The 14538-nt window shown below is 53.9% G+C and overlaps 1 protein-coding gene across 4 annotated transcripts in view; it reads left to right on the top strand.

Annotated features, from left to right (window-relative positions):
- Positions 1-14133, top strand: part of BDH1 (3-hydroxybutyrate dehydrogenase 1) — a 42456-nt gene extending 28323 nt beyond the window's left edge. For all 4 annotated transcript variants that reach the window (XM_059163089.1, XM_059163088.1, XM_059163090.1 and 1 more), the window contains exons 5-7: positions 5712-5853; positions 11985-12137; positions 13294-14133. In XM_059163089.1, coding sequence (XP_059019072.1) covers positions 5712-5853; positions 11985-12137; positions 13294-13763 — 765 coding nt within the window. In that variant the 3' untranslated portion in view covers positions 13764-14133. The remainder of the gene's footprint in view (positions 1-5711; positions 5854-11984; positions 12138-13293) is intronic.
- Positions 14134-14538: the final 405 nt, after the last annotated feature.

Genomic DNA, 14538 nt, shown 5'->3' with positions numbered 1-14538 from the left:
CCCTTCCCCGCGCCCCTTACTTACAATAATGGGGTTGGACTGGGTGCTCTGACCTCCTTCCACCGGCCACAGCTGTGATCCTGATTTAGTGACTGGTGTTTTCGTCAAAATACCAGACAAGGTCACTGCCGGCTCATGCCTATCGGTGTTACTTGTTGACTGTTTTGGCGTCATGGTGTGTCTCCGCTGGTCAAAAGCTAGAGGAGGGGGCACCTGGGTGGCTCAGTGGGTTAAGCTTCTGCCTTCAGCTCAGGTCATAAACTCAAAGTCCTGGAATTGAGCCCTGCATCCGGCTCTCTGCCCAGCAGGGAGCCTGCTTCCCTCTCACTCTCTGCCTGCCTCTCTGCCTACTTGGGTTCTCTTTCTCTCTGTCAAATAAATAAATAAAATCTTAAAAAAAAAAAAAAAAAAAAAAGAAGGCTCGATAGGCCAAGGTGGCATCTTGCTGCCATATGGAAGGACGGACAGGAGTTTCCTGAGGTGGGTGCTGATAGCGTATTTGGACATCATGAGCAGTCCGAGGAAGCTGAAGCCCAGAGCCATCACAGAGTAAGAGGAGACCAGCTGGGCAGAGAAGTCAGGGCCGGACAGGGGAGTGGGGGGTGCCAGGGTGCCTCTGATACAGCTTTTATCGAGGATCCCAGCAGCCCCCATTTTGCCGGATCAAGTGGCCCCTTCGCAGACCAGAGCATACTGAACCTATACACAGCTTTAACCAAAAAAACCACTCTTTCATGTTACCCTTTGTTGCATGACTTTTGGATACCACGCTCTCTTGTTTTGCTTCCCCTCCCTTGCTAGCGCTCCCACTGCTCAGCCTGTGACCGTTACAAGGCCCCAGGCTTGTTCCTCTTCACCGTTCCTTGTGCGCGTGACAGACACTTCCATTTTACCTGGCGAGTGTCTTCATCCGGCCTGGAGGTGCTGGACCACCTAGCAGAACAGGCCGAGAGTCTGTAAAACCCTGCTGCCAGGTTCAGTCCGTCATCTGGCTCAGTGTGGTAGAAATGGAGGTGGAGAAGGTTGGAGAAGGTTGAGAGGTTGGACGGAGTTGTTACCGTGCTGTGATATTTTCCCTCTGGTCTCAGTGAGGTGGGCTTCAAGAACACTACTTGGAGAAACAGACTCTTAAACTACGGAGAACAGACTGACGGACACCAGAGGGGAGCCAGGTGGGGGGATGGCGGAAACGAGGGATGGCGAGGAAGGAGCGCACTTGTCCTGATGAGCCCCGGCTGGGTAAGGAAGTGTGAGAGTACTGAATTGTACGCCTGAAACTGATAGAACACTGGATGTTAAATAATTGGAATTAAAATAAAAACTTAAAGAACTACTAGAGGGGCGCCTGGGTGGCTCAGCTGTTACATGCCTGCCTTAGGTCAGGTTATGATCCCAGGGTCCTGGGATCAAGCCCACATCGGGCTCTCTGCTCAGCGGGAAGCCTGCTTCTCCCTCTCCCACTCCTCCTGCTTATGTTCCCTCTCTCACTGTGTCTCTCTCAGTCTAATAAATAAGTAAATTTTCCTTTTTTTTTTTTTTTTAAGAATGGGATGAATAATCATGTAAGGATGGAGAGGGTTTTTTTTTTTTTTCTGAGATTTTAAAAGTTTATTTTTTTGACAGAGATCACAAGTAGGCAGAGAGGCTGGCAGAGATAGAGGAGGAAGCAGGCTTCCAGCTGAGCAGAGAGCCTGATGCGGGGCTCAATCCCAGGACTCTGGGATCATGACCTGAGCTGAAGGCAGAGTCTTTAACCCACTGAGCCACCCAGGCACCCCATAAGTAAATAAATTATTAAAAAAAAAAAAAAAAGAACTCCTAGAGAGCTTACCATTAATGCTCCGGAGTCCTCAGCCACAGAAGGGTATGTTAATATTGACCAAAAGACGCCTAGAGGCCCAAGAATGAGGCCGGAGTGCCTCATCTGGAAGCAGAGCAGAGAGAGCTCCACCAGGAGAGGGCTGTCCTGCCTGGGTTGGACACTCTGGCCTGGACGTGATGTGGATGAAGGGGAGAGCTCTTGGAGTCATCGTAAGGGCACCCATCCAGTGAGACTCCTAGGACCACCCATGTTTACCCAGCCGAAGGGGTACCTCACTGAAGCCCGGGTAGAGAAAGAAGAGGCCTGGCTGGAGGTGTCCGGGGGATGGATCTCTGCAGAATGCATGAAAGCACACCCTGCAGGGAGGGCCAGCGCTCGTGCACCTGCTGTCCCTGGACACCAACAGCAGACAACAAGACCAGCCTCAGAAGACTGCCGTCTTGCCCCTTAATTTGCCAGCCCCTGGATCCAACCCTGGAAGGGTCATAGATTAAGGAAGACGTGAGGAGGACCTAGAAAATAAGGGGAAAGGCAGTCTTCACCCGTTTGGCGTCCCTGGGCTTCCCACACTCCCCAGGCCTGGGTCAGGACAGGCTTTAAATTGCATAGAAGCTGGAAGACTTGGGTTTTCAAACCAGGCTTCTCTGGGGTTCCTTGATTAGTAGACTGAACTGAACCCTTGAAGTCGAACAAATAGGCTATTATCTGAGAATGCGTGGAAACACTGTAAGAATTGCCTAACTTGTCATGCAAGGGTAGAAAAGAGCTCACTGATGAAATGGAAAGGGATAATGATAAAAGTGGGTTTATCAGTCAACCTGTTCCATAGTCACCAACACAGCAGGACTCGAAGCTTGTCCCCGAGCAGCAAGACTAATGAAGATGAGGACAGAAACCCTGGAGCCAGGGACGCGGTGGGGCCCAAGCAGTGTAGCCTTGGACTGAGGACAGGTGGAGCTGGAAGGAGACCGGCCACCGTGCTCTGTGGCCCTGGGGCTAAGGGTGGTCAGCAAAGGTTTTCTCTGAACAGTGAAGGCAAGCTGACTGTCTCTGTCCCCGCTGACAAGGCCATTGGAGCGGGATGTGGAGGCCGTTTCAGAGTGAGGAGGACTGCTGGGGAGACCTGGCAGGGGAAGGGAGGAGATGGGGTTCTCTCCTGGGATCCTGAATGCTGAGCCTGAAGCTGTGAGCCGTGGGACGAATGGCTGGTTTCCTCCGAGAGCAGGTCTCAGCTGCCACACTCCAAACCGAGTTCACGTGGGGACCCTGAACCAGGTGAAGAGCCTCCCTGGGGGACCTTGAAGACATGGCCTCAGGGCTGGCTGGAGGCTCAAGGAGACGTCTGGTGTGGAGTCCGAGAGTTGCCAAAATGTGGTGGCAGGGTTCACAAAGGCCAGGAGGAGGACAGGGTGCTCAGGGGCCTATCTTCTTGGAAGTAGGGTTCAGCACCCGCTCAGGGACACGGTCTGCCTGGGCTCCACTCTGAGGGGCATTCGAGGAGGCATGACATGAAGACTGCATTCAAACAAGATGCATGTTTTCTTGGTGTCTGTGGGCACCAGCCCTTCCCTCCTCTGGACTGGAAGCTGTCGTCTCTGGGAGTTATTTGCTGGCAGACCCTCTGCAGGAACAGTTGCAGAAGCTCTAGGCCTATACATGAGATACCTGCCATGTTGTCCGGGAAGTGGGCACTGCCAGGGAGTTTCAGAGCCAAGCCTTAGACTAACCAAGCCTCACACAGGGCTGCCCTGGGCAGAGGGAACTCTGGGTGTCATTGGCATGCCTGGTGCTGGGCCAGGTAGAGATTCAGAGGGCCACACATGCTGCTTCTTTTCAGGCCCAGAGCGGAGGCTCCCTGGAGAGGCTGACTGTTTAAGAGTGGAAGAGCTCTTGGGGACAGTGGGGACCAGCCTGATGTCTGTGTGATGCCGGGGTTTTCTCCACACCATGTTCCCCACCCTGCCCCAACCCTGACCTCCACTTTCATTGTCCAGACTCCTCTGGGGCAGTCTTGCCATCTGGATGGTGAAAATCATTACTCATTTTGGGCTGAATTTGACTTTTTGGCCCTGCTTTGTTTGGTGGGCTCCATGGGACCAGACTGCTCCTTCAATCTCGTGTTCTTCCCAGGTCCCTCTCCAGAGCGATTATCTCCAGCCCCTCTGGCCCCATTGGACACAGTCCGTTCACTACTCTCTCCTATGTCTCTCTGATGTGGTGTGATGCGAATGTCTTGTTCTGGGGTTAGGGTTCTTCTGGTTCAGACCACTTAGCAGGCTGAGCCTAATTCCTAGAGAGTTTTTCACCATGGATGTATGCGGCCATCCATATGCTTCCTACTCTTGGCCTTGCCAGGGAGGTTAGCATCAATACCACCTGTATCCCGCGCACGTCCTTGCTGAGAGTATGCATTTCCCTCTCACTGCAGCCCCTGGCAGCTCCTGCTGTCCTCTCACTAGATGCCTTCCTGTTTCCTGCACCACTGAGAAAGTCACCGCCAATTACATTGTAACTGACAGTGTTTGCTTTTTACAACGGTGTAGCTCATCCCTAAGGTGGAGAAGATACGGGTCCTAGAAAGAATGAAATATGGTAATAGAACCCGCCTCATGGTGTGCAGACTAATGAGAAATGTATGTCAAGTGCTTAGCACAGTGGGAAGCACCGTCAGCACTCAGTAAATGATGCTGGCTTTTATTCACGCCCTCCAGCAGCTCACCACCGTGCCCCAAGAAGACCCCTGCCCACTTCCCCAGCCTCCTGTGCAACGACTTCCTTATGCATCTGCTCTGCCTGCAAAGGTCTCACCGCTGTCTGAAATGTCCCATTTCCCAGGGCTGCTCTGGTCCTTGGCCTCGGCTATCACTTCTCCTGAAAGGCCTGTCCCACCTTCTGGGCAGCCTCTCCCCTCCCGCCAGCTTTCATGCCGCAAACACTGCCCACATTGTTCCCTTATGCACCTGCCCCCTTCCCGAAAATGTGCCTCTTTGATAACAGGGGCTGAGTTATTTATTTTTGTGTATCTAGTTCTTAGCGCAGGGCTGGGACATGATGGAGGCCCAGGGAATGTTCGCTGAGTGAGTGACCCTTTCTCATGTTTAGTAATGCTTGGATTTAGCTCGACAGTTTAACAGGTTTTTAATAAAGATGACTCTATCATTCCAGTAACCTGAGCAGGTCAGGACAGGTGGCATTGTCCTTATTTCTTATTTCGAAGCTGGAAAAACTGGGCACCTGTGAAGGGTTGCACCTGAGGGCACAGAGCCTGGGTAGTGATGGGACTGGAATGAGAGCTGCTCTGGCTTCTGACCATCTTGGTAGTGACAGGCCTGTGGCTTAGACCAGAGGTGACAAACCGGCAGCCTCTAGTCACATGTGGCCTGTGAATGTGCTTTACTTTACACAGTGTTTAGTTTTTGTTTTTTAAACGTGAGTAAGTTGCCAACACTTAAAAAACTGGGAAGTCCTAATTACTAGCTTAAACATCGGAGCAGCTGGTAGGCCTGGGTTACACTCATACCCATGCTGGCAGCAGCTGGCAGGGGTGGAGAGGTAGGCATGTGCTTCATTCCCAAGTCCCCACCCTCCCCATTGTCGGACACCCACATGCCTAGCCCTGGTAGGGCCTCACTTCGCAACCTTGGCTTAGAGAGAGACTCCTTCCAGGAAAGCCTTGGGGGCTTGTGTCTGTGGCGCTTGGATTGGCTTGACATGTGGTCAGTCCTGGGGTTGAAGAGAGCCACCTGCCAGATGAGCAGCCCCAGCGGGTCTCCAGAGACTCTCTGGAGTTGTTAGTAAGCCCCAGGCTCTGGCAGGGCCTCGGCCTGGTCCTGCGACTGGAGGCAGAGTGGGAAGGAGGTGGTCGAAGCAGCTCCTCTCTCCTCCCCAGGACAAAGGAGACGATGGAGTCAAGGAGCTGGATAGCTTGAAGAGTGATCGACTAAGAACCGTCCAGCTCAATGTCTGCAAGAACGAGGAGGTGGAGAAAGTGGTGGAGATCGTCCGCTCGAGCCTGGAGGACCCTGAGAAAGGTAGGGGGCCCCTTGGGGCCGCAGGGTGTAGTGCACCAGCTGTTCTGAGGGCCCCTTTCCTAAACACTACTCCCCATTTACCGGTATCTTGCAAAAGCCTGCTTGCCCTGCTGTTGAAACTCTTCCTCTCACACAGCAGGAGGAAGTGGGTTAAATTAAACACACCTGTGCAATAAGGCAATTGGAAATAAAGCCAGAGGTGCTTTCAAAACGTCTAGGAGTGGTGAACAGATGAGCACAGGGGCAGGTCAGTTCAGACAATGTTCATCGAATGCCCACTCTGGGCCAAGTGTTGGGGACACAGAGATGGCCAAGACATAGTCCTTGTTCCCAAGTACCTCTCCAAGGTTCACTGGGGGGCTAACCCAAATGATCTCCACACTCCCTCTCAGGAAGCAGCACAGGACAGAGGGTCACAGCCCAGTCCTGGGTGGGGTGGGGAGCCCATTAGGGAGAGCAGATTGTGGCGGGGTGCAAGAAGGGCATTCCAGAGTCAGGGAGAGAAGGAACAATGGTGGGAAGCACACAGGATATGCTGGGGGGGCCAAGTCCGAGGTCAAGTCTGGTGGAGGTGGTGGCAGTTAGTGGGGTTGAGAACAGAGGTCCTCCGGGGCCTGGGGCCCATAGCCGCACTCCTGAGGACACCGGGCCCACTGTTGATGCCCCAGGGGGAATGACCTATCAGTCTGGGGACTGGGGCAGCAGTGTAGAGGGTAGATTTAGAGGGAGAGCGTGAGTGCTGGAGTACTGAACAAGGGCAGTGGGTGTTTGGGGATGTAGAGGGATCAGAGTCGGGAAGGCGTAGCTGGCTAGACTTGGTGATGGATACATGTGGGGATGAGGGAGGGGCACGAGGCCTCTCCTGATGCCCGGTCCCCCCCAACCCACTGCAGGAGCATGATGAGGGATGGGGAGTGCCCATAGGATGCCCTGTGGGAATGTCTGGATGGAGACCAGATGTCCAGGCCTGGAGGTGAGGCTAGAGTAGGCAAGATGGTGTGCTTCCTGGGAACATGAGCAATTAGGGGTGGAGAAGGGGAGAGGCAGCTGGCAGAGAGGGTGGGGACTGTGCCCCCAGAACCTAGAGGAACAGAAAGTTTGAGGGCCAGTCACTGACAAGGTCACCTGCTGCAGAAAGTTCCAGTAACATAAGGACTCGGGTGTTCTCTCCCAGTTCAGCCCCAGGGAGGGATCTTGGTGGGAGGGGCTCTGTCCAACAGAAGGGAGGGGACCCCGTTCATGGAGCACACAGCCGTGATGATTCTGGGTGACTTGCTTCCTCTAAGGTGTTTACCTTCCTGGCCAACCAGGCAGAGAGGGTTCTCTCTTTCCCACAGAAAGGGTGGAGGCATCTCTCCTGAGTGGTGACTTCAGGCCTTAGGGGGGAGAAGGGGAGGACAGGGGACCACCAGGGGCGGGGCTGGGCTCTGTGGAGCCTTTATGAGCCGAACAGAGATACTGCTGTCAGCCAGCAGCTGCCTCAGAGCTCCTGTGCCATGTGGCTGTCAGGGAAGCTGTTGCTCAGGCTGCCAGCCTGTCCCTGACGCATCCCCTTGGCAGCCCTGGGCCACCGCCACCTCCAAAGAGGGCCATTCCCAGGCTGGTCTGCTCTCAGAGGAGAGGCCTATGAGTTCCCTAACTCACTAAACATCTATTTCATAATTAACAGGCAGAGCCAGGGCTCCTGTCCCATTAAGAAGAGGCAGGATGTGTCCCCCTGGGGTGATTCCCCGCTCTGGAGGTACAGTCCACCTCACCCCTCCTGCTTGCTTTCATCAACCAGGAGGCAGGAGTCCGTGCTGTGAGGCCACTTCATGGCAGCCTGAGGGTTTGTGGTGATCCACAGCGCCCATGGAAATAACTTATCACTGTAGACCTGAGAACAGAGTGGGGCTGCACCCGAGCTGGACCTGCTCAGGACCCTGGTCCCGGTCCCCCGCTGCCAGGGCAGAGTCACCTCCATTCCCTGTATTGGTCTGGGCCAATTCGCTTGACCGGCAAGGCAGGACAGACCCGGAACACAGGGAGAGGCACTCACCCGCACTGCCCTGGGACGGAGTTCAAACCCTAGTCCCACCCCGATACATAAACTTTTCCCTGCTGCCTTTTTCCAAATGACACATTCCAGTGAGGATTGATAAACCACAGCATGAGCTTACTTACCTAATACTGCATTTTCTGGCAAAAGATTTGAAGATTTTTTTGGTATGAAAAAGATGAGAAATCTGTTGGACATGTGGTTGTCCTGGTTTCTCTGTCCCCACTTCTCCCTCCCCCTCTTTCTCTTCCCTGTGGCCCCCACCCCTGCCCTACCCAGGGCTGTCTTTCCCGGTAAAGCCTCTGTCCTTCTCCCCTTCTCTGGCAATGCTATCTCTGAACTCCAGGTGGCGCCCTTCTAGAGCTTTCAGATCAGCCTGGGTTCCCTAAGCCTGTGCTCGCTTCCAACTCACTCTACACAGGCAGGATCCTTTCAGGAGACAAGTGCCTTTCATCCTGGTTCTGTGGAACAGGGGAGCCAGCCTTGGGGGGTGAGATGAAGGGGCTTGTCTGATTAGAACAGGTGAGCCATCTGCCACAGCCAGCAGAGCTCTGCAGAAAGTTCCAGTAACAGATGTCCGGATGGACATCTGGAGCCTGGAGACAGCACTGCCCACCCCATCCCAGCAAAAGGCTGAGTGAGCCGACCGGCAGGCTGTATGTTGAAACCATCACTTAACCTCACAGTCAGGAGATATTTATTGAGTACCTGCTGTATGCTTGGTAGTGTGCTGAGCACCAATGAGGGTGTGACTTGGCAGGAGGATTGTGGTAGGACACCAGCCAGATGTAAATTGGTGGCTTCATGGCAGGACCTCTTCGGAACCATTACAGCACTGGGGACATAGTGCCATGGATAGAGAAGACCCAGTCCTACATCTGGGACACCCTCAGTCTGAGAGTGGGAAGTCTGGAGTTATGGTGGGCTTCACTCTCTTACTAGAAGTGTGACCTTGGGCTCACACCTTCCCCTGTGTGGGCCTTAGCTTACCTATCTGTGAAGAGGGAGAAATGCTCTGCTCACACAGCCAGTGCTCATGCCTAGATCTGATCACTGCAGGCACATGAGCAGAATAACATGGGGTGAGGGTTGGAGGGCTGGGTGGAGCCAGGGAGCAGCAGAGGCAGGAGGAGCCATGAGGCAGGGGAGGGGCTGACTGTTCAGGCTTCCAGAGGGCAGAACAAGAAACCCAGCAAGGGAGGCCTCCCAAACCTACTGCGAGAGGGAATCGTCAGAGCAAGAAGTGACCGAGAGAGGACAGAGAAGGGTCTAGCTGAGGGGCTGGCCAGGATGGAAGTGGAGGACAGAAGCTGTGACAGGGAGACCTGGGAGAAGTTTTCCAGTGATACAGGATGGAGATGACAAGGCCCCAGACTAATGCTGTGGAGAGAGGAAAAAAGGCACAGATGCGATGAGATGGCAGAGGAAGCCGACAGTGGCACAGGGTCAAGCATGAGGGCTGTGTCTTCACACAGACCAGGGTCCAAATTATCTTGTCCCCCTGTTAGCTGAGTGACACTGAGTAAGGTGCTTAACCTCCTGGAGCCCCAACTGTGTCCTCCAGACCTGGGATAGCTTAGCTTTGGAACAAATGCACGCAGAGTGCTTAGCTCAGGGCCGGACCTCTGTCCTTTTGATCTTGATCAGTGATATTAATAGTTCTCATCAGATTGGGGAGAAGAGGTCCAGGGGTCTGTTAGCAAAGAGGAAAGTAAGGCGCGGGCTAGGGCAGCTGGAGCTTGCCATGCTGGTGCATGGGGAGGGGATGCTGGGGACCTGTGTGCAGGGCACTGAGGTGAGAGTGACCATCAGGAGGAGGAGACCGCAGTCGGAGGAGAGCAATGAGTCTAAGGGGTACACAGGAGCCCTTTGTGTGGTGACTGCTGGGGCTGTTGCAGGGAAACAGCCGTCGCCGGGAATGAGCAGCAGTGTTCATTTTGAGTTTATGTGGAGTGTTGGCTGAGGCCTCCTAGCTCCACAGACTGTTACTGCTTATCAAGTCAGTGGAGCTATAATCCAGGAGCCATGTGCTTTCACAGGTCAAGTTCAATTACCCTTTTTTGGATATCAGTGTCAGCTGTAATTAGTTTTTTGTTAGGGAGAAAATATGCATTTTAGGTGGGATGAGGTTTTATGTGAACCAAACACAAAGCAGCTACAAATTTCCATGAACATAAAGAAGACAAGGCTGCCTAGGCACGGAGCATAATTTGAGAGCAGGTGGTCTAGGACAGGACATTGGAGGATGCCTGTATTTAGGGGGTGGCTAGAAGAAGGGCGGCCGGGAGGATAGAAGAGATGCTCCAAGGGAGGAATGAGTGTAGAGAACCATGAGTAGAGCTCATACTGGGGAGAGGTTGAGGGGAGTGAAGATGGGAGGTGAGGGTGATGGGGCACCCTTACCATGTTGCACCCCAGACACCATGGGTCAGCAGCAGGGCTGGGACCCAGCATGGCAGGGAACCGGGGTCTGGAGGGTGTGGTTTGTGTTCTCAGAAGCCTCTTCGTGGAGGGAAGGAAAACAGATGGCGGTGTGAAGATGTAGCATGGTAAAGAGGAGGTTCTTTGGGATCTCGGGACATGGTATCTGTAGACCTTCATTCATCTGAGAAACCCTTACTGAGCATCTAATGTATTCAACATTGGAGGGAGGGAGCCAGGGGCAAGAGAAAGGTTAACGTTGCATAAAAAGGGAACAAGGAGTGACAGCTTATGGTTTGGAAGGTGGAGGGTGACAGGTCAGTCTTGGCAGGTGGTAGGAGGCCTCTGGCTCTTCCTGGGAAGAAGAGAGTGGTGAAGACTTCCGGGGAGGACGGGCTTTGGTGGCTGCGTCAGTGCTAGGTCACTGGTGAGACCCGAGAGCCTGTGGCTGCCGCTCAGCCGCTGTGGGGAGTGAGAGCTTCATGAGCACTTTGTTAACTAGCAGTTTCCTTCCCTGATAAATGTTCTTAATTCTCCATAATTGAAGGAGAAGGCACAAGAGGTCAGTTGAAGCTTTAATTTGGATAACACGGAAGGAACGCAGCTAGAGACCAATTACTCTGTCATGCATACAAACTCGTTTCCATGATTAACTTGGAAAGCGAAGTGGGACCAGGGCTCCCACAGGCAGGAGGATAGCTCTGTCCGGAGGCTGCGGCCCATGCAGTCCTCACGCCCCACAGATGGAACTCAGAGGCCCTGCAAAGCAAGTTGGCCTCCTTGGAGCCTCCTTCCCTCATTCTGCTCTGCCTCTGACCGGTTGCGCATGCTGAAGGGCCTCTGCTTCCCTGGTGACAAAAGTAGCTGTCAGAGCTCCAAGGATCCTTCTAGCACCAGGGTTCCCGGGTCTGCGGAAACCAGCTGTCCCCTCTCTGGTCTTATAGGAAACAGTCAACCCAGGTTACTCGGAGAGTGTCTGTTTGCTCTAGCTCTGTCCTCTGCCTGGGACCACACAAGGCTGAGGGGTGTTTTCAACCAGCCGAGACCAGGCGTATACACACGGGTGGTGGGGCTCACCAGGGATAACAGCAAACAGTGCGTATTGTGGGAGGGGAAGATCCGAGGTCACGGTCAGGGGCTCAGGATGGATCAGGACTGGGGCTGGACCTGAGGTGAAGTCTTAGCTGAGCCTCTAACTGCTATGAGACCCTGGATACTGGGTCCCCTCCCTAGGCCTCCAGAGAAGGCTTGGCCTGGAAGACTCCTGGGGTTCTCCAGGCTTTTGGCCAGAGGTGGAAGACAAGCGAAGGTGCAGGGGCAGGAATGGAGACACAGTGCAGGCTGCGGGGAGGTGACCGTGTGGAGCCAGTGGGAGTGACCCCAGGCTGCAGACATCTGGCAGGGCTGGGTCATTGTGGGCCCAGAGAGACCATGCAGGGAGACGTGAGATGGTAATTGGATGTTTTAGACTTAAGACAGGGTCCCAACCTGTACCATAGGCCTCTCTGTCTCCTGTTACTCTTGCTGATTCTAGGAAATGTCCCAAGAGCCTTCGAAGTGGCAAGTTTGGAGGGCAAGGGACAAAAGTGAGGAGAGGCATAGCTTCAGGGTGATGGGTGGTGTCCGAGGCCAAGGCTGCATGGTGACAGTGATTCTGTTCCATCCTGTCCAGGCCTGTGGGGCCTCGTTAACAATGCGGGCATCTCGACTTTCGGAGAAGTGGAGTTCACCAGCATGGAGACCTACAAGGAAGTGGCAGAAGTGAACCTCTGGGGCACCGTGCGGATGACGAAATCCTTTCTCCCCCTCATCCGAAGGGCCAAAGGTGAGTTGGAAAGGGTTTTCCTCCCATCCTGTCTTTTCATCTTTGCCTAGACTGGAAAGAGGTCTCTGCAGATCCAGCCTGCGTACCCCAGTGAGGCTGAGCACAGGACTTCCCGGGGGCCGTGCAGGTCTCATGGATGGGGGTAAGGCGAGCTGTCTTGGCCAGGCAGGTGGAAAGGTATGTGTGGTTTTCAGAAAGGAAGGCGGCTGAGAGGTCTCAGTCTCAAAGGCTCAAAGATTACAGCAGCCGTCCTGCTCTGGGGACCTAATCTAGAGAAATAACCACCTTGTGCTTGGGGCTGTGTCTATGTACAGCAACTACCAAGAGAGGCACTGGGAAGTCCATGTTGGTAGATCCATTCTTTGGGTCACTAGGCTGTAGTTACAAAATAAGACTATTGTGGTAGATTGTAAAATATAGTAATAATAATCTTCGAGATTAGGAATTTGGAAAGTAGACAGAGCACTCAGACCATGTTAGGTAGCCAAAGAAGTCACTGATTTGGATGTTCTCTCTAGATAGCAAACAATGATGGCAAAAAGGGGGTGATCCCATAGGATCTCTCCCAAAGTCTCAGCAATGATAGGATGAACTCCGAGAGCTTCTGTAGGATTGTAGAAGAAAACCCCAACACTCCAGAGACTTCCAACTTAGAGGTTTCTGAAAGGCAGCTCCCCAAGGTGCCCAGGTTGGGGCTGGGTCTTAACTTCCCGAGGGCATTCCCAGGACAAGCACGTCCCAGGTCCGCTTGGGCTTGCTTGGACGGGCTCCACCTCCACCCTGCTTCCCAAGGCCAGGCCTGTGGGAAAGCCTCTTGAGGTCCTCACCGTCTTCTAGTACTGAAGACTCTGTCCCTCTGTCCTAGCACTAAAACCAGGTTCAGAACCCTGGCCTGGGCTGCCTGCCGCCAGCGCTCTAGCATCCATTGCGCATTACCCCACACCCTCCTGGATGCAGGCCGGCTCATTTCTCTTGGCCTGTCCTGCCTAGCATAATCAGGGAAAAGCTGGACATGTGGCCTGAGCCGACCTCGACTGTGTATTAGAAGGCCCCCCTGACCCTGGGTAATTCAGGCATCAAAGCAACCTGCCTGGCCCCACCCTCTGCCCGACCAGTCAGCGCCTTGTAAGCAAGGCTCTGCCGTCTTCCTCCGCAGGCCGCGTCGTCAACATCAGCAGCATGCTGGGCCGCATGGCCAACCCGGCCCGCTCGCCCTACTGCATCACCAAGTTCGGGGTGGAGGCCTTCTCCGACTGCCTGCGCTACGAGATGCACCCGCTGGGCGTGAAGGTCAGCGTGGTGGAACCTGGCAACTTCATCGCCGCCACCAGCCTCTACAGCCCCGAGCGCATTCAGGCCATTGCCAATAAGATGTGGGATGAGCTGCCCGAGGTAGTGCGCCAGGACTACGGCAGGAAGTACTTTGACGAGAAGATCGCCAAGATGGAGACCTACTGCAACAGCGGCTCCACAGACACGTCCCCTGTTATCAACGCTGTCACCCACGCCCTGACCTCTGCCAGCCCCTACACTCGCTACCACCCCATGGACTACTACTGGTGGCTTCGAATGCAGGTCATGACCCACTTGCCCGCAGCGGTGTCCGACCGGATCTACATACACTGAAGAGTTTCCCACCCGCCTCTGCTTGGGGGGCCCTGGTGGGAGGGAGGGAGGAGCGCCGGAGGGTCGGAGGGAGGGTCTGGTGACGCCCCTCTTGGTGGCCTGCTTGTGCACTATCCACAGTCCCAGGAGGACCTACTGCCAGTTGTAGCATTAACCACAGGGGCTAGCTCAGCCCTACCTGGGTGCACCGTGAGTGGTGTGGGCTTCTCCGTGGGGGTGTGGAGTGGTGGGTGGGGTCCTTGCACCTTGAAACATGGTACGTCCATCTTTCTGAAGCTGATTTCATACAAAGACTTTGGGAAGACACGTTTATATTCAACACAAATTTATTATAAAATACAATACAGATCCTTTACATTTTAAAGCCGAATGACAGTTCAGGAATTTCTCTCATTTGATCCTGAAACCAGCCTCATGGTTTAAGGTAAAAAGGACAGATATTTTTTTCTTTTCTTTCTTTCTTTCTTCTTCTTTTTTTTTTTTTTTTTGTATACGAAGAATCTGTGGCCCAGAGAGGATAGGTGAGTAACCGTCTGTGGTTTGTACATGGTCCAAGCTGTGTAATTCTGCCACCGCAGTAGAAACGCTTCACATTTTATGTTCCTGCCTGCTCTGGATCCAGTTATCTGAGGATCCTATGATGGGCTCTGTACCCTCGCCTGAGCCAGACTCCCTGCATGTCCACTGTGCACCCCTGTACATGTCCATGGTGCCTGTGTGTGTGGCCCAGAGCCAGCTATTCCAAGGGGGGGGCCATTCTGTAAATTTCCATTTG

Source organism: Mustela lutreola, chromosome 2, assembly GCF_030435805.1.
Source record: "Mustela lutreola isolate mMusLut2 chromosome 2, mMusLut2.pri, whole genome shotgun sequence".
In the NCBI taxonomy this organism is placed as follows: Eukaryota; Metazoa; Chordata; class Mammalia; order Carnivora; family Mustelidae; genus Mustela; species Mustela lutreola.
The sequence above is the reverse complement of the archived record's forward strand: the minus strand, read 5'-3'. Positions and strand labels throughout refer to the sequence as shown.